The following is a 20,123-nucleotide window of genomic DNA, read 5'->3' on the forward strand; positions in this document are numbered from 1 at the left end:
TTAACCCTAAATGGGCCCCCAAATTAAATTCTACTTAGGTCCTCATACAAGCCTTTGACTGGCCCTGCGCAAATCTCACTCGTTTTCTTCTTTTCTCATTTTTTTACCCTCGTGTTTATTGTTATTATTATTATTTTATGCAGGCAAATGCCTTGCTACCTAAACCTAATGAGACGAGTCCTGTCAGGGCGGCGCCCTGGTTTGTCCCACCCACTTCATTAGACAAGAAGCTAACCGGAGCTCGACAACATGATCTCAGGACAGACTGGAGGAAACCTTTAACCGAAAGCAGGTTGCTGGTTGAGCTCTATCAACAGAGACACAGTAAACGGCCGTCTGGGGTGAACTCAGCCTCGTAACTTTGAACGAAGTGTTTTATTTTTTAAGCTTAGCTGCAGGCTTAGCTTGCTTGCTAACTGTCAACCTCGGCGCTTCACGTCGAGGGACCTCTCTCAGCTGATATCTCTTGTGCAAGATAGAGAGCAGTTCAAGTCGTTTTTAAGGTTTCACCATGGGGTCCAGAGCGTCCACGTTACTCAGGGAAGAAGAGATTGAAGAAATCAAGAAGGAAACGGGCTGTAAGTTCATCTCACACTGAAGAGTCTTGACCAATTTGTCATCTGTAGTTACAGATTTACAGGGTGTTTAAATATTTTCTAAGAGCTATCACAGTAGTATAATTAGATTTAATATTTATTTAGGTTATGTGTGTTGAGTTGGTGCGTCCTGTCTGTTAGACCTTTAACTGGTTTGGTTTCCACCGTGCAGTCTCCCACAGCCAGATCACCCGTCTGTACAGCCGGTTCACCAGCCTGGATAAAGGGGAAAACGGAACCCTCAGGTAGACAGCTACACAAAAACATGAGTGAAAAAACACAGTAGTTCGGCTCATTTTTGTGGTTAGGTTACCTGATAAGATTTTCTGACAGCAATACCAGCTTGGTAAAATCATAAAGTGAGCTCGGTTTCTTACAGCTTTCTTATTTCAGCGGTTTTATTCCGACCTGCCCGTTTTTATTTTGACCTTTTTCTTCCCCCCTCTTAGCTATAACACTCAAAAGAGAAGGAAATGTGCTGCAGGGTCTTTGTTAGAGGTTAAAGTTTAGATTTAAGTAGAAAAAAAAAAAAAGAATTACAATACAGTCCCAAAATTCCCAATATATTCATCTTAAAAATGGACTTTAGAGTAAAAACCGTTGATTGATGTGTTTATAGGAAGAAATATGTGGGAGCTCCTTGTTTTGATGCATTTAACGAACAGGAAAGAAATACATTATATCAGTATTTGATTTTACTGATCAAGGAAAAATGGTTCGATTCCAGATTCTGGCCTATTGAAAGGCGTATCTCTAGTTTTTATGATGTGTATCTTATGTATTCTGTCCACCTATCACTTTGGTTGGTGACAGAACAGGTTTTGCTGGGAATTTTCCATGAAAGTCTGCCTTAACTCTTCTAATTAAGAGAACTCACTTGGAACCTCAGGGAGGCGTTTGTGTTTAGCTGGCTCTCGTTTAGGTGATAGGTGATTGAATACGAGGTAATTATTGAGCAAGAAAAGCTTTTACGGGAACCTCAGTTTAACAAGGTCCTTTGATTTGGCAACATTGTTATTTGCGGGGCAGATCTTCAAGGGCAGTAAAATGTGTTTGTAATTTCATGGAAGTAAGTCTCCTGAAAGACATTCTGTTTACAGAAAACACGTTCTGGGTGCTGCTTGTCCTTGCACCCGTGCTTTCGGCCCCTGCGGGAGCCAAGGTTATTTTTATTTTCCTTATCAACCATTAGTCGCCATAAAATTTACTTCTTGACGTTTAATTCCGGCCCCTCTGATATTATCTAATTGGCAGTCAGGGTAATTTTTGCTTTGATAACCACACACTGTTTTAAAAGCTTGGTTAAAAAAACACTTATTTCATGTCCCTGAATCTTTGTGAGGTTGTTTATTCTGCTAGATCTTCCCAGATTGAAGGTTGTAGCCGATCGTTATGCAGTTGTATTAGTGGGTAATTGTGTTCATGTTTTCTGACATTAACAGTCGAGAAGATTTCCAAAGGATCCCTGAGTTGGCCATCAATCCTCTTGGAGACAGAATCATCAATGCTTTTTTTCCTGAAGGGTGAGTTTCTCTAACCCGCTGTTTCACCTTTCTGCAGTCTTCTAAGACTAGCAGTAAGGAATATATCAAGAAAGGCTGATGGGGTTCCTGTGCGGTTTAGAAAAGTATGACATTTGATTTAGGTATTTTCCAGGTTGACATAAGTATGAAAAAAGAAAATGGTATATGGATAAATATTTTTTCAAAGTTTTTACATCATTTATCAACCACTTAGTTTGATGGAAAAAACCTAACATCCGTTTTTCCATCCATGTGCCCGTCTGTTTGTTTGTTCGTCCATCCATTTTTTTATTCCCATCTGTTTATTAGTTTGTCTGTTTATTTTGCCATTTTTGTCCATCCATCCATTCATTTGGTATTCCTTTTATCCAGCCTTTTATTGGATTGTCTGTCCATTTGTCTCTGTCCAATCATGTTTTCCATCAATGCATCATCATTCATTGTTAGAGTTAGACACACTAATAAACTCAGAGAAGGTATGCAATGAAGACACAAGCGACTCAAAGTTATCTTTGGCTGGCCGGGGAGAGACAGTCCATTCTCTCAGAGGAGCCGCCCCGTGTCACAGCCTTTTATTATTATCCATCCATCTGTTTATGCTTTCATCTATTTATCCATCATCTAACATTAAATCCATATATTCATCCATCTGTCCATCCTCTTCCTCATAGTTTGTCGGTATTTTTTAAATGTTCCACATTAAAAACCTGAACACACTAAAAATAGCTCATAAAAGGTACAGAGAAGGCTTTTTTCATTTTGCTATAACAATTTGAGCTTAAAAGGACAGAGACCTCTGGGAAGGTTTGGGACTTTGGCATAAAAAATGTTTAAGAACCCTAACATCCCTAAAATATGCCTCATGTATATATAGCAGGGTGGAAGCCTAGAAAACAGAGGTTTTTTTTGGGCTGTATCATTAAAATCCCTCAAAGTCCAATGTGTAGGAGTTTGGATTCCAGATGTGGCTTTTAATGGTTTCATATGCCTTATGTTTCCTCGGGGGTTTGGCATGTTTGCTTTCGTTCTACTGGAGTAAAAGAAGAACATTTAAAACTATACCATGGTGTTTAAATTACTGCTAACGTTAAGATATCCTGCTGTTGCCCATGCTGCCTTATTTCAGGTCAAGTGTAATTAGAGCTTTTTGAGGCCATTATTCTCGAACGTCTTTGTGTTTTTCAGAGAGGATCAGGTCAATTTTAAGGGCTTTATGCGGACCTTGGCTCACTTCAGACCTATTGAGGACAACGAGAAAAACAAGAACCCTCCTGCTAATGAGCCGCTCAACAGCAGAACCAACAAGCTGCTCTGTGAGTGTACAGCTCAGTCGCCCAGTCACGTTAGGGTGGAGCTGCTGACCATTATGGGGAACATTCACAAGGGTTTTCTAATGACGATTTGGTCAGCGTGTCATGATTTTTTATTTTTTCTTCCAGTTGCTTTCCGCCTGTATGACCTGGACAGAGATGACAAAATATCCCGGGATGAGCTGCTGCAGGTCAGTGTGTTGGTTTGCTCTCACTTCCCCTTTTTTACATTAGGGAAATCAGTCAGATCTGATCAGTTTATTGTTTCCAAACCTACTTACTTGTTTGCAGTTTAAACAAATTGACAGATTTTTGAGCTTTCTGGTATTTCCTGGTTTCTTACAAATCAGAGTATTTAATGAAGTTGTGCAATATCTGTTCCAAGGTGCTGCATAAAGCTTGATTTCCAAGTCAATGGGGAGACTTTGGCCTTGTGCTGATAATGATGTAACATCTCACCTTAACAACAGGCAGAGTTTTGTCCCAGGCACTTCATTATCTTGTCTTTGGGCTTCCTCTGTGTTATTTGTGGTCTCTCTGATTTGGGTAACATTGTACGACCTGTAATTGGTGTAAGCTGCGGGTTAAGTGACTCAGACACATGCCTTGTTTTGCGCAAAACAGTCCTGCCACCGGCTCTGTCACCTGGCTTGTCTGATTCAGACTGAATGTGCAACTTCCAAAAATTGACTGTAATTCCTACAGTCACTTGTTGCTACAATCCATGTAACATTAAGCTTGTTTTGACCACATTTCACCAGATTGTGCACATAAACAGTTATCTCATGTTCAGCAGTAGCCTTTTTGTTTAACACTGATATTCACGTACTATAATGACATTGCTTGTTTCAGGTGCTCCGGATGATGGTTGGCGTAAACATTTCAGATGACCAACTTGGCAGCATTGCCGATAGGACCATCCAGGAGGCCGACACCAATGGAGATAGCTGTATTTCCTTCCAAGAATTTATGAAGGCAAGTTTTTTTAGTCGTTTCCACTCAGTATAGAACGGCATAAAGATTCTTACACAGCATTTCAATCCGGTTATGCTGTAGACTTTGACTGGGCCACTGGAAGCATCTGTATTTTATTAATTAATTAATTTAATTATTTCATTTTAAGCTTTATGCTCTGTTCTGTTGCATGACTCAAATCAACCACAGATTTGACTTTAGAACATGTTAGAATTAAAAGGGCCTCATTGTCAACTCAATAACTACAAGCTGCTTAGGTCCAAACCATCATTTTGCCAGATGCCAAGATTTGTGTCACTTATGTCAAAAAGTGAAACCATATTATATAGCTTTTACTATATTATATATAATATGTTAAGCCTTTCTTTCTTGTAAAACCCCAAATGTATTGTCAAAGATAAATATTGTTAACTCATGGTGTGTCACTCCAATCAGCTATTTAACTCAAAACGCCTGCAAAGTTTTCCAGAGCCTCTAAATGGTCTCTCAGTCTGGGTCAGTAGGCGACACAATCATGGGGAAAACTGCTGACTGGACAGATGTCCAGAAGACAGTCACCGACACTCTCCATAAGGAGGGTACGCCAGAAAAGGTCATTGCTAAGAGAGCTGGTTATTCAGAGAGCTGTCTAAGCATATTGATAGAAGGTTGGGTGGAAGGAAAAGGTGCACCAGCAACAGATAAAACCACAGCCTTGAGATGTTTGTCAAGCAAATTCCATTCAAGAAATTGACGAAGCTTCACAAGGAGTAGACTGAGGCTGGACTCGGTGCATAAAAAGTCACTACGCACAGACACATGGGCTACAAATGTCGCATTCCTCATGTCAAGCTACTCCTGAACCAGGGACAATGTCAGAAGCGTCTTTCCTGGGCTAAGAAGAAGAAGAAGAACTGGACTGTTGCTCAGATGTCAAAAGTCCTCATTTCAGAAGAAAATAAATTTTACTTTTCATTTGGAAATCAAGGTCCCAAGGTCTGGAGGAAGAGTGGAGAGGCACAGAATCCATGTTGCTTGAAGTCCAGTGCGACGTTTGAAACATTTGCGATAGGAGTCACAGTTTAAGCCACTTTGTACACTTTAAAATAACGTATGTACCTATTTTCTGACATGACATGCCTTTTTTTGCCTCTTGAGGGCCAGAAAAATTGCACGGCCTCGAGATTAACACCTGCTTTTGAAACCTGGAAAATACCTGAATCAAATGCCATACTTTTCTAAACCGCACAGGAACCCCATCAACCTTTCTTGATATATTCCTTACTGCTAGTCTTAGAAGACTGCAGAAAGGTGAAACAGCAGGTTAGAGAAACTCACCCTTCAGGAAAAAAAAAAGCATTGATGATTCTGTCTCCAAGAGGATTGATGGCCAACTCGGGGATCCTTTGGAAATTTTCTCAACTGTTGATGAACATACTTTTCAGAAGCCTGACATTTATGTTTAAAATGTCCTTTTTTATTGATCTTATGTAATTTCTCATTTTCTCAGACACTGATATATATATATATTTTTTTTTATCAGTAAGCATAATCATAAAAACTTAAAAATTCTATTTTGTTTCAATTTTAAACAAAGCACTGTGGATGGATTAAAGGTGACCTATTTTTACTTCCTTTTAAACATTTGGGATAGGTCTATGGGCTATACAAAACATTGATTACATTGTTCGCACAAAATCATTCTAAGATAATGAGATTTCACCTCCCCTATTACCCCTTTTTTCCCGGTTGCCTAGAGACGGACATTGCACACACGCTCTGCTGTCAGTCATCTGTGTTACACCTGATACCACATCAGGTGGAAATGTGCTATTGGAAGTAACGCTATTGCTGTTGGTATTTACAGGCTGTTTTTTGCAGTGGTGACGTGATTCACGCAAACTAGTACTGTCTTCAGCAATGTGACTGGAACATTGCCCTCAAAAATAAAATGAATCCAGTAGCGGGGGAATGTGCATGGACACATGTGGGTCTTTGCAGCCAACAACAGAACATCTGCCTTTGAGGGTAGCCATTGCGTGTAAGGTAAAACCAGCCGGCAAGACATGATCCTCTACTGAAAATCAATTGGGTGGAGCTCTGCTTCAGTTGCTAGTCAGGGGCGGGACTCAGGCAACGTTGCTAGGTGCCATTGCAATTGTGACGTCCCTGTTAACATATGAGTGTAAAGTGCAGTCACGTCATACTGTCCAGTGTTGTGGTTTCCATGACTACCTTTTTTAAAAACAATATCGTTAACAAATTGAAAGTAACCACTGCTGTACTCAGCGTTGGGTCTGCTTTCTGAATGATGAGACCTATTCCTACACCAGGGTCCTGGTGGCAGCTATTGACGGCTATCCGTAATCATTTTTCTTATGCTGCTGATCAGCTGCACAGGTGGTGCCTGGTCACGTTCCAACTGCAAACTTCCCTGTATTTTATTGGGATTTTATGTGATAGACCAACTGAAAGTAGAGCATAGTTGCAAAGGGAAACGATAAATAGTTTAAAAAAATAAAAAGTTTTGAAAACTAAATAAAACCAGCAATAAAAAAAGTGATAAATGTCCCATCCCTGCACAGCACACGGGTGAGGTCAGATATAAAGTAGTGGAAGAGTTTAAATCAGTGTAAGGTTTTAGACGTCTCACACAGTTCTATTCAATCCCCATCATTTGAAAAAGAGTACTCCACAACTTTAAACCTACCAAAACATGGCCATCCACATAAACTGACAGGCAGGGCAGGGAGAACATTAGTCAGAGAGGAGGCCCATGGTAACTCTGGAGGAACTACGGCTGTTCACAGCTTGGTTTGACACAGCTAGTAGTTGTGAACTCGAAAAGAAAGCAAATATTGTCACAAGCCATGTAAGAGCACACGGAAAACATGTGGAAGATGGTGCTCTGGTGAAGTGACACCAAAATTAAGCATTTTGGTCAACAAGCCAAACACTTTGGCTAGAGAAACCGTAACTCTGGTCATCGACCTGAACACACCATGCCTACTGTGAAGAGCGATGGTGGCGGCATGCTGTGGGGATGCTTTTCTTTACTAGACAAAGGAAAAGGGGTTAGGGCCATGGGTGGGAGTTAATGCAGAGCAATCTGAAGAAAACCTGTTGAAAACTGCAGAAGATTTCAAATGTGGCTGCAATGCAAAGGAGGTAGAGACTTGCCTCAAAAGACCTACAGCTGTAATTGCAGTGAAAGGTGGTTCTACTTCAGGTTGACTCGGTGGAGCTGAATACTTCAAAACAGGTCCCATGTAGGGCTTTAACAATTGGTTTTTGAAGAGGTTTTATCTGTTTAAGTATTGGGAACATGAGTTTGAATTGTAAATGCTACATGTTGCTTGCAGCCTGACCTCTTAACAAACATGCAATTACCTGCAAAAACTAAAGCTTTAAATATATTTTCTTGTGTAAAAACATGTTATTCTGTCTATCTTCTTAGGTCTTGGAAAAGGTGGACGTGGAACAGAAAATGAGCATCCGGTTCCTGCACTAAGTTTCTTTTTTTGTTTTGTTTCCCCACACAATACGAGTAGAGCTTGGACTTATCTGTTGGTGTCAAGCCACAACTTCATCCAGTTTTTCGACGGCCCGCCTTGGGCCACATTAAAAGTACGCACCGTTACACCAAGCAGGTAGTAGATGTCTATGATCCTGACTTTCTGCCTTTGCACTGCTCTAAACAAAGGGAAAAGTTGTGTGCCTTGGGTTGTCTTATGCAATGTCACTTGGTATACCTTCCTGGTAATGCAGCATTATTTATTAGAGAGGATTTAGGGGGTCATAGTGAGTAACACTGCTGTCCCATGCGGCACTACTAAACTCTTTGCTATTGATATGAGTAAGTTTAATCAAAGGTTACTCATTCTAATCCAGTCATATTTAATTCAAGCATCTTTGTAGAAATAATATGCTCAAGTTGAAAGTGTTTGAAGTCTTAAATGTATAATGCCACTTCATGAGACTGTTTTAATGCCAACAGGATTATGACTCCTTCACTGCACCCTGTGGCTAAGCAGGTCAGAGTAGCCAGCTATAATTTAATTTTCAGTTCCCTGAGGCAAAGAAAGTCCAGCTCCACAGATTGTTAATTTACTTACTAAAGTGCCATGATTGTGTTGCTTTCATATGGATTAAACTAGTAGTTGGTAATCAACACTAAAGTGCTAAGCTAGGATGCTTCTTGAAATTAATGCCACTGTTAACATTAAAATGTCTCTTTCATGTACAGTTCAGCTTGTGGAACTTCCCAGCTGACAGCCAGGTACTGAAGTCTGTATCTGTAGTATTCAGCTGGCACTCAGACCTGTTTTCTGAAAGGTTTTCCTCTATATTAGGACTTAATTGAAGCCTGGGAACGAATGTTGGGCTCTATTTTGGAGTGGATCATCTAGTTCTGATGACATACAGATAACATCCTATTCTTCTGTTACGTTCCTCTGTGTCATTGTGGCTAAGAGAAAAACAAATGGAAAACATATTTTATTTCCAGATTTAGCTCCAGATGCAAAAGGAGAATCCATTGCTTTAAGAATGAATGAACTGCATAGGCTCATGTAGATGAACCAGAGTTTAGGTGTCAGCCATTTTAAGCTGCATTGTGAGTTTGTAAATCTTTGTATTCCTTAGTGCAGGAAGAACAGCTGCTGTTTTATCAATCATTATGGATCAGCAGTTAAATATGAGTTACATAATACGTGATGTTTCTCTGTCAGCATGTAATTGATTATCGCATTTGATTTGAATAAAAGAAGTGCCATGCCTTCTGTGTGTTATTGTGCTGGGAAGTTTGCTGATGAGCATGTGACCTGAGTGAGTGGATTCACTTTAAACTATTCTATGTTGCAGGGGGAAATTATCGTTTCTTTATTTGCTACTGTTATTACAGTGGACTTTGGGAACCAATGTGTAGTCGGTTGTTATTAATGCTTATAGTATGACTGAAAGTAGCTTTTAATAAAAACAAAACTAAGATTAACACTAGTTTAATTTGGATGATAATAAGTCCAATGATTTCTAATGCAAAATGAATACATACAGAATAACACAAAGAAAGAAAATTTACATAAGGCCTTATAGAGAGAGATCACAGGTTTTCAGCAAAGCATGGCTGTTTTTACCCAGATGTCTCTGTCATTACAAGTTCCAGAACATCTTTATACCATTGATTTCAAAGCTTACTGACTGTGCCTTCCCCTTTTTGCAGTCTAGTGTTGTAAATCAGCCAAGATCCCTTGTGGTATCTATACCATGACCAAAAGTTGACATTTATTGCTTTATTGTCCCTACAGCCAGCTTTTACTGCTTGCAGCTGCCGAGAACCTCCCAATTTCTGTTTCACCCTTGTTTCATCCTCACTCCTGCTGTGATCTGTGATCTCTCCTCAAGGCTCACTCATGTTAAATCTCCGTTTAATGTTCCCACATGCTAACTAAACTAATAGCATGAAAGTACATGATTTTAATTCTCAAAAATTCCCCCTTTTGACCTCTGTAAAAGAGGTCAATATTCAAAAATGTAGGAATTATAAGTAACAAATGCACACCAAAAGATTAGTACTCTGCCAAGTGACAATGGTAAGCCATGAATTACAACTGGGTCAGTAATTCCCAACCTTCAGTAACAACATTTTGCATCATATTATATGGAGTTGCATGAGTGTGTGCCCCTATTTCAATAGTTGACGTTATGAGTCGTACTGTAAGGGAGCGAATACATGGCACACAAAAACATCCACATGTTACAAGAATACCAAAAAAAATACAGACAATGAATTCAGCAATGAGATACTTACCAAAGGTGTTGGTGAACCACCTCTCCAGTCCCCCGCCAATTCTTGAATATTCATGCATTTCCTTAGTACGCAGGCCTTCTAATGCTCGAGTCACTGAACCATCTGGAGTAGAATTGGGGCACGTGTCACCAAATGTTGCACACACACCCCCCTTTTCAGTCAACAACATGTCCAGAGCCAATCTATTCTGTACAGCCATAAGAGAAGTAGGCGCCAACTGTTCTGCCAATCCTTCAACCGCATCTCGTGTCAGATTTGCCAACCTTAAGACATTGTAATGTATGTAACTGATCCTGTCTACATTTTTATGTGGGGTTACAGGAAAAACTGCTGAAATTACCGGTAAATGTTCAAACCCAGCTGCCACTTGATCAACTAATTTAAACTGTTCTGGAACTTCATGTGGAATACCAATTGCATCAATATAAGTTAACGAGCTGTCCATAAGATCAAAGGATCTGGTCTTCCTCACCATTAAGGCTTCTTACTGCCTTAGGGGAAATTTGGGCTAATAAAATACTTCCACCACAATAGTAATATAAACCTTCTCGGGCCCAGTGTCCTACAGTGCCAGCTGGGTAAGTTTTGTTGCACCATGATGGAGAGACAATTCTCAATTTTAACTGTGGTTCTTCAGTAACCCCTGTAAAATTGAAACAGGGATAATCATATCCCTCACTCTGAGGAGAAAAAGGGCCAGTGAGCTATTGCTAATAACCGGAAACACCTTTGCTAAGGAATGACATGCAGGGTTTTCTTTACCATGAGTTAACAGAATCATGCATTTAAATCTTAGTGGATCCGCGTTTTCATATATGGGGGCAGGTACAGTGACCAGATAATCAACACTAAAGTGCTAAGCTAGAATGCTTCTTGAAATTAATGCCACTGTTAACATTAAAATGTCTCTTTCATGTACAGTTCAGCTTGTGGAACTTCCCAGCTGACAGCCAGGTACTGAAGTCTGTATCTGTAGTATTCAGCTGGCACTCAGACCTGTTTTCTGAAAGGTTTTCCTCTATATTAGGACTTAATTGAAGCCTGGGAACAAATGTTGGGCTCTATTTTGGAGTGGATCATCTAGTTCTGATGACATACAGATAACATCCTATTCTTCTGTTACGTTCCTCTGTGTCATTGTGGCTAAGAGAAAAACAAATGGAAAACATATTTTATTTCCAGATTTAGCTCCAGATGCAAAAGGAGAATCCATTGCTTTAAGAATGAATGAACTGCATAGGCTCATGTAGATGAACCAGAGTTTAGGTGTCAGCCATTTTAAGCTGCATTGTGAGTTTGTAAATCTTTGTATTCCTTAATGCAGGAAGAACAGCTGCTGTTTTATCAATCATTATGGATCAGCAGTTAAATATGAGTTACATAATACGTGATGTTTCTCTGTCAGCATGTAATTGATTATCGCATTTGATTTGAATAAAAGAAGTGCCATGCCTTCTGTGTGTTATTGTGCTGGGAAGTTTGCTGATGAGCATGTGACCTGAGTGAGTGGATTCACTTTAAACTATTCTATGTTGCAGGGGGAAATTATCGTTTCTTTATTTGCTACTGTTATTACAGTGGACTTTGGGAACCAATGTGTAGTCGGTTGTTATTAATGCTTATAGTATGACTGAAAGTAGCTTTGAATAAAAACAAAACTAGCCAGATTTTTCTGTAAAATCAATTCAGATCACTTTCGCCATAGGTTGTCCGTTCTTTAACAGGTTGTGGTCTAATTTTGTTCGATTATTTTGTTGTAAATCATTTAATTAAAATAAAATCTATCTTACCCAACAAGTTGTCTGCTTACATTTGCCTCAAATTACTTCACATTGGAATCAGGATCAACTTTATTGGCCAGGTTTGTGCACACAAACAAGGAATTTAACTTCGGTTCCACTTTGCACTCAATGTGGATGTTTTAAATATAAATATATACAATTTGGGGGAAAATAAGTAGCTTATATGCAGTATTTATTTATTTATTTTTACAAAAGAAGAAAATGTTAAATTAGTGCAGATATGCATGGCATCTGGGGACTTTGACTAAGTGTTCATTAGGGAGACAGCCTGGGGAAAGAAACTGTCTGTCGCAGTTAGTTATAGTGCAAATAGCACTCTGTAGTGCCAACCCGACGGTAAAAGTCTAACAAGTTTGTGTGCGGCCTGTGGGATCTGCTGAGATGTTAGCTGCCCGTTTCCTAACCCTAGACCTGTATGAGTCCTAGATGGGGGTGGAGGACAGTCTCGATGATCCTCTCTGCAGACCTGATTGTTGCTGGCCCTGTCATGTTTTGCAGCTGAGCCAAACCACACAGTGATGGATGTGCACAGGATGGTCAGCCAATCAGAACTATTTTATGTACATTTATTTTTTTTCATCCTTTTTTCCCCACATGCTTATAATCCAATTCCTCATTGAAATATGTGGATATGCACTCTGTATAGCTGCAGCAAAACCTTTAAGCTGCATGTGAGAACAAATTTGGCAACAATAAGACGTTTCACATGGGTTGTAAAAATAACTTAATGTGACCGGACAATGTGTGAAGTAGAAAAGGAAATTAGTCTTTTATAAGCTGAAATTAGAATCCCCCCCCCCCATCCCGACACCACACACACAAAAACAGTTGAAACGACTTTAATTGTCCTCTATTGCGTAAAGGTTTTTTGATACTTAAATTGTGTTGAACCTCTGGTCAGTGTAGCACAGGGGTACCCAATTCCAGTCCTTGAGAGCCAGTGGCCTCAAACGTTTGGATACCTCCTTGTTCCAACACACCTAAATGAAATGGATGAATTGGGATTTACGATGAGCTAATCAGATGCATCTAGATTCTTTAACAATGAACTAGCCCTTTAACTGAGAATCAACTAAAGCTGACAATTGGACACAACCCCATCCTCTCTCTCTCTCTCTCTCTCTATATATATATATATATATATATATGGATATATTGCCTTGCACCAAGAAGGTCCTGGGTTTGATTCCCAGCTGGGGGTCTTTCTGGATGGAGTTTGCATGTTCTCCCTGTGCATGCGTGGGTTCTCACCAGGTACTCCGGCTTCCTCCCACAGTCCAAAGAGATGCCTGTTAGGTTAACTGGTCACTCTAAATTGCCCTTAGGTGTATGAAAGAGTGTGTGGATGGTTGTTTGTGTGTTGCCCTGCGATGGAGAGGCGACCTGTCCAGGGTGTACCCCGCCTCCCGCCCATAGACTGGTGGAGATAGGCACCAGCTTCCTCGCGACCCACTATGGAATAAGTGGTAGAAAATGACTGACGGACTGACTTGATATATATATATATATATATATATAGGGATATTGTTGAGGTAATAATCATTCTATCACTGATGCGGCCTTAACCTCTCCCAGTCCGGATGTTGTGAGAAAGAACAGATGAAGAGCAGGAAATTAAGATTAACAAGTTTAATTTGGAAGATAATAAGTCCAATGATTTGCAAAATGAATACATACAGAATAACACAAAGAAATAAAATTTACATAAGGCCTTATGGAGAGAAATCGCAGGTTCTCAGCAAAGTCTTTACCCAGATGTCTCTGTCATTACAAGTTCCAGAACATCTTTATACCATTGATTTCAAGGCTTACTGACTGTGCCTTCCCCTTTTTGCAGTCTGGTGTTGTAAATCAGCCAAGATCCCTTGTGATATCTATACCATGCCCAAAAGTTGACATTTATTGCTTTATTGTCCCTACAGCCAGCTTTTACTGCTTGCAGCTGCCGAGAACCTCCCAATTTCTGTTTCACCTCTGCTCCATCTTGACTCCTGCTGTGATATTAAATCTCAGTTTAATGTTCCCACATGCAAACTAAACTAATAGCATGAAAGTACATGATTTTAATTCTCAACAATATATACAGATATAGATATATCTATATATATAGATATAACTATATATAGATTTATAGATATATATATTTATGTATAATTTTTATTTTTTTGCTATGAGTAAGTTTAATCAAATTTTACTCATTCTAATTTCTTTTTTTCCATTTGAGTGCAGATAGGGTCCCCCAGGCTGTGTTGACCTTGGCGGAGAGGCATTTTGCCCCTGTTAAAACTGCCACTGGGCTCTTGTGAGCCGAATTAGCATTTTTTAAAAGAATGTTATATTGTTTTCAACTCTTGCAGTGGTCCATACCTCATTATCCACCAGGGTTTGTATTGCTAATGAAGATTTTCTAATGAACAAAATAATCACCAATAGCATCTTTAAAGAAGAAATCTACCCATTTTTCCCCAAAGTGAGATTATTTATTACATTTATAAACAGTTTAACCGTAAGTGCATGTTAATATCTTTCTATTTCATTATATTTTAATGTTGCAGTGATTGGAAATAACCTCTAATCCTGTTGAGATCAAGGACGAAAGAAAAAGGTGTGTTTCCGGGACGGGGCTTAGCTTTGATTGACACGCGTTCCGTCCAATCTTCGCACTTTTCCTTTTGCTCGTACTAGCGGAGCAAAATGGCGTAGGAGCGGAGGGTGAAAGGAGGAGAGCACCTTCTTCTCTCCCCTTCACCGTGTCCAGAAGAGGAGAGAAGGGGGTCCGCAACTTTTAAGTTTTGCTTTAAATTCGCGGGTCTTCTTATGAAAATAACCCCAACGATCCTCCAGGTGAAGAGGACTCTTAATATGTTACCGCATAGGAAGGATCCCCCCGGCTTTTGTTTACCATTGTGTGCAGCTGCAGCATAGAGACACAGAACATATCTCTACATCATTTCACACTGAGGTCAGTGCTTCAGTCAGCAATTCCCTGAAAGATTTATTTTCTGTGAAATGTATTACTCTACTTTTAAGTGTTATAACTGTTATTTTATTCAGCTGGCTACTTAAGGTTTTAGTCCTTTAGTATCAGTGTCTGTGTGTTAATATATATGTATATGTTTAAATTTAGACTAGTGCACTATCACATTGCATTTGTACAGTGGTGGTTCCTGCATGAATGGCGCCCTGGGCAGAAACACCTGCCTCGTTCCCAGTCAGAAATATAAGAAAACCCCTCTGGGAGACTGGGAATGTTGGGGTTTGTTGCAGCGTCCTCAGTTTGTTATCTAGTACGGCAATATGAGAATATTTAATCTAAAAGTTGCAACTACTTGTTAGCACTTTTGACAGTTAGCATCACACAGACCTGTATTTCACACCAATGTTCATTTTAATTTGCGACAATTGAGATAGACTATTATTAGCTTATATTGCTAATAGTGATTTGCACCACAACATTAGGTAAATCCCACTGTTTTTCCAACTTGCAACTTGGGTTGATGCCATTCCTAGATCCGAGCTGTGACTTCCAAGAGAAACCGAATACACTTCCATGCCTCCATAGGTGAACCTGTCCACGGCCCCCCAGCATTAAGACAAGGGACAACTGCACAAAACAGGGCTGAGCTTCCCACTGACATGCAAATACACTGGGTGGTGTAGCATATCACCTATTTTAAGCGTTAATGCAGTTTTGCAACAATAAGAGATTGATTTTTTTTGGTTGATAATTTAATGGTATCAACTGTCACAAAACAAACTATGGGAATAATGTTTACAGGTAGAGAAAGAGATGGAGCCAGCTGAACCCATGAAAACCCGGGAGAAGACTCAGAACCGCCAACATAACTCCTCCACCTCTGCCGAGCCAGAGAGAACTGCAGCTAAGATAACCTCTTTTGGGGTCCTCTCACTTCTCTCTTGCCTGCCTTTCCTGCTGTTCTCTGGGACCCTGGATATGTCTCTTCCACAGCATCCCTTGTCCTGACCTCTTTCTGCAGCCTGATCATCAGTGAGTCGTCCAACTTCGGAGATGAACAAGCCTCGTCTAACACCAGCTCTGCTGCTGCTGCTTCATTTGCTTAAAGAAATGGGTGAAATCTGAGGGATATGTATGTGTTGTAAACAGAGTTGCTTTTTCCATTCCAAAAAACAAACAAAGAAATCACACAAGAGGTTTGATAATGAGCAAACAATGTGCTCTCCTTTTTTCTGAAGTAAAGACACAACATACTGTAGCAAGAATCAAACGCCTGTGACACAAATTAAGATCCTTGATTCATTCTTTTTTTAACTACCTCACTGCCACAGCAAGTCCGACATGATCAAAAGGAGCGTTTCGGAACAAGGAGTGCTGCAGCAGTCCGTTTATCTGTCCAAAACACCTTTTAGTATTGAAGTCAGGTAGTTGACAGGTAAACAGAAGATATGCATGCTGTTGCTTATGTGTAGCATTTCTTTAGTTTATTTTAGGAGGATCAAGACACGGATTCATGCAACCTCTTGTCTAGGCATGAGCTGGTATATTCTATTTGAAGGAAAACGTACATTAAAAACATCATGATGTCAGTATTTACAGAAAGACTTGGAACCAAATTGGGTGTTGTGATCTCGTTGATTTCATTTATGAGAGCATCAACCAGAAATATTTTGGTTACTGGTAATTTATGGCTAGATTAACAGCTGAATTTGCTCCTGATAAGCATGGAAAAAGTTAGTTTTTTTCCTGCCAGATTGTATGTGCAGTCATGTGGGGAAGGGACATGTCTGTTGCTCCACACAGCTGAATTAATCTCTGTTTAGGCCTGTTTCTCTGGCATCATGTTAAAAGGCTTTTAAACTTTTATACCTTGACACAGATATCCGGCTCATGCCTATTCTTGTCTGCGTTGCCTCAAGTCTACACTTCAGACGTCTTGTCCTTTTGTTTGTCGAATCTCTAAGCAGAGATAAATTTGGCAGCGTTACTCATTTGGGTCGGTCCTTGTGAGTGAAGTGGGACGAGTTGTGGTGATCACATTTTTTCTGCATCCACGCTGTGGTCCAGTTTTAGCTCCTCACTGTGTCCTCACATGACATGCTTTGATCCAACATCCAACAAAGACACAAAGTCCTGCAGCTCATAATCGGTTTGCTATTTTGATTTCTTTTTTTGTGTGCCATTCATGTGTATAGAAAGAGCAACGACAACAGAATTACACTTTACCGGGATCTGTGCAATATTTGATCTTAACTGTCATGTTGTTGACCAAACTGTATATTGTATAAACAAGTGACAAGTTGTTTGAAAGCAACAAAATCACCAATGTCTTCCATTAAGATATGTATAGACCCATGTGTTAGCTTATTTAGCGGGGCTGTGGTGCCAACATTATTGTAGCCATGCATGACCAGTAGTAATGCTTGCTCCATCAAGAGTATTGATTTGTAGGCCGAGCCGAAGCTCAAATCTGTGGAGACCATTTCAGTAAAACTAGGGAGTATTAGACTCACATGATATGTCAAATTTAGATCCTGCTTTAACCTAAAATGTAGTGCTTAATCTCTATTTTAAAGCATGTATATGTTTGGTAAGAAATATAGTATGACTCAATTGGGGTACACTGTTACAAAGTTGAGTTTTCAGGTCTGTTAGCACATTCTCATAAATAGAGGTGCACCGATCATGATAATGTGGCTTTTGTATGGCTTGGACCTGCCAATATCGATTTTTGCTCTATTATGAGTTCTCTTAAATTGTAGTGTTAAAAAAAAATTGGAAAAACATTCAAACATTGTTTTTCTAGCCTTCCTGTCGTGATTGGAAATCAGGCCAATATTGTATTTGTCAGAGAGGAGTCACTGTAAAATAGGGTATCCTGTTATTTTAAAACGTCAAAATCCTGATAGAGTAGAAATTTAAAGCAGTCTTATTTTAATAATTACCGCAGTTAGCATAGCTAGCATCACAAAAACATCTGTAATCATATTCTTACTTCAGCTGATGAGGTTTCAGACAGAAGTTTAAAGCTCAAAGGGATAAAACAGCAGCCTTGCTTTACTCCATTTATCCTTCTTGTTATCTGCTTAAGTCTGTGTCTCTCTCGCTGGTTTGCAGGCTGAATGAACCACTGACACTTAACAGGAAACAGTTTCCTTTTTAATAGGTTCATCTTCCTTATTGAGACTGAAACACATGGCCGTCAGTCTGTCCACACTGAAGAGTGCTGTAGTCAGTGTGACCTAGTAATGCTAACATATGGTGTGTTCACTGATTGGAAAGAAATTGGATTTTCCAAAAGCGGATAACTTGGTGCAACTCAACACGTTTTTTTTTTTAAATTACATTGTTTTCTGTCATGTTTCAACAGAATTAGTTAAAATGCAAGAGCCAAAAATCTCTATTAAAACCGGGTCTCAGATGGGAAAATCTTTGCAGAAATTATTCATAAGTAGGGAACTTGTATCTTAAATTAGGACCTGATAGGCTGGGACCTGGCATGTTGTAGTCCTTATCATGAAATTGTATATATGACCTCATAGTTTTGGGATTCAGCGCATTCTATTTTAATCCACACAATTGTATTTAATTAGTATTTTAGAAGCAATAACCTAAAATAATGCATGAATTTAGCTCGAGGAGTTAGTATGAAAAGGACTGTGTAACATTTCATGGAAAATTCCCCTTCCTTTTTCATTGCCTTTGTACTAGCTATGTGTTAGCGATCTATTTTCTTTTTTGCTTCATTGTGTTTTAATACACTATCTTAATCAACAAGAACACAAGAAAGGCTTTAAATCTGATTTCCTGTAGCATCCATAAAGAGCCTTTCCTTTCTTGAAAGTTGCAGACTTTAAGAATAAACAGCAGCAAAGAACTAACTGAATGACACTTACGTGAAAAGCACTTTCTATGTACCAACTTGCACCATCATTGTCAACACCATGTCTTGAATACTGTGTTCAAGCAACCCTGTAATGTTCTTTCTGGTGATTTATAATCCCAATGTATGAGCAAGTAGATGTCCAGGTGATATGAATTTGTGGGTTTAAAAAAAAATATGCATGACTTAGCAGAATAACGAATGAAATGTATTGCATGCAATAACCTAACCTCGTAATGTGAATGAGTGTGAGTATGTTCCAATCCAAACATGGGGATGGTTGACACAAAAGCAGCTGCACCGAAGTCGCTCTGCCGGTTACAGTTTTACAAAATAGCCGCTGTACATAACAGAAAAAGCCCTAAAAGAAGGAAATGATCAGTTTCTATTTTTCCTGTTGTGTCCCATGCAATCTGGCAGTATAACTACAGTGCAGCTTAATTCTTGTTCCCATGAGGAAAACCTAAAAGCCTTGGTAAGATTACTGAAATTACTTTGTTGTTCAACTTTTCCACTGAGATGGTGGACTGTATAGGAACTATGCACTCCAGAGGGAGGAAACGGGCATGCCTATTATGTATCAGCCTCTTGTCTGGTTTTGTAATAAATAAAAATGAATCTGTATCAGAAAAATTCAGCAATAAACAGCATGGTGCCAATCGTATGGGGTCGATGTTTGCTTTATGTTTCGTGCATGGTTTGAAAATGAACTGCATTTTCAGGTGCTTTTATAGAGATGCTCAAATAGAGTTAAATAAGAAAAGGAACACATTTAAAAGCATTTATACATCTAATTATACCCAAAAAATATTTGAAATGAGTCAATAATAACAGCACTATAACTCAAAGTCCAAGCTGAACAACATTGGTATCCATATTTAATGCTAGCAACATTTATTTGCAACCCTCGAAAAGAGGAGGCATTTATTCAGTAGGGAGAAGAAATCCCATGTTCAAAATCACCACTGGCAGCTGCCAATAAAACACCACTTAGCCTCCTCCTATGGCAGCTTACAAGGTTGGAGAACACAGAGGGAACTTGGATCATTCATCTTATGAAGCGCCCTAGATGGCCCATATTCCAGACTTCTCTTTTCAGCTCACTCCACACGTCTTCTATTGGATTTAGGTCTGGGGACTAAGATTGCCAAGCTAAAGAAAGTTTATTCTGTCTGGTAAACCATTCTTATTTTGAGCCAATTTTCACTTTACTTCCTGCTCTAAAGCAGACTCAACAGACCAAAGCAAATGTCTCTAGTAAATTCCAGC

At 39.4% G+C, this 20,123-nt stretch overlaps 1 protein-coding gene and 1 long non-coding RNA gene across 2 annotated transcripts; both read left to right on the forward strand.

Moving 5' to 3' along the window:
* The first annotated feature begins 200 nt into the window (after positions 1-200).
* On the forward strand, positions 201-9,160 carry chp1 (calcineurin-like EF-hand protein 1). Its single transcript, XM_047346192.1, has 7 exons — positions 201-578; positions 769-841; positions 2,039-2,119; positions 3,305-3,432; positions 3,559-3,620; positions 4,282-4,404; positions 7,841-9,160. Exons 1-7 carry the CDS (start codon positions 512-514, stop codon positions 7,892-7,894), a joined length of 588 nt encoding a protein of 195 aa, XP_047202148.1. The 5' UTR covers positions 201-511; the 3' UTR covers positions 7,895-9,160.
* Positions 9,161-14,619: 5,459 nt separating this feature from the next.
* On the forward strand, positions 14,620-19,518 carry LOC124856009. Its single transcript, XR_007035211.1, has 2 exons — positions 14,620-14,956; positions 15,773-19,518. It is a non-coding gene; the product is annotated as an uncharacterized LOC124856009 (long non-coding RNA).
* The last annotated feature ends 605 nt before the right edge of the window (positions 19,519-20,123 follow it).

The sequence above is a fragment of the Girardinichthys multiradiatus genome, chromosome 19 (assembly GCF_021462225.1).
Source record: "Girardinichthys multiradiatus isolate DD_20200921_A chromosome 19, DD_fGirMul_XY1, whole genome shotgun sequence".
NCBI lineage: Eukaryota > Metazoa > Chordata > Actinopteri > Cyprinodontiformes > Goodeidae > Girardinichthys > Girardinichthys multiradiatus.

Bases quoted from the DNA above. Each gene is read 5' to 3' on its own strand.
- chp1 (XM_047346192.1), top strand. From the start codon at position 512: ATGGGGTCCAGAGCGTCCACGTTACTCAGGGAAGAAGAGATTGAAGAA. The intron at 3,433-3,558 runs GTGAGTGTACAG...TTTTTCTTCCAG, and splicing joins CAGAACCAACAAGCTGCTCT to TTGCTTTCCGCCTGTATGAC. The intron at 3,621-4,281 runs GTCAGTGTGTTG...TGCTTGTTTCAG, and splicing joins CCCGGGATGAGCTGCTGCAG to GTGCTCCGGATGATGGTTGG.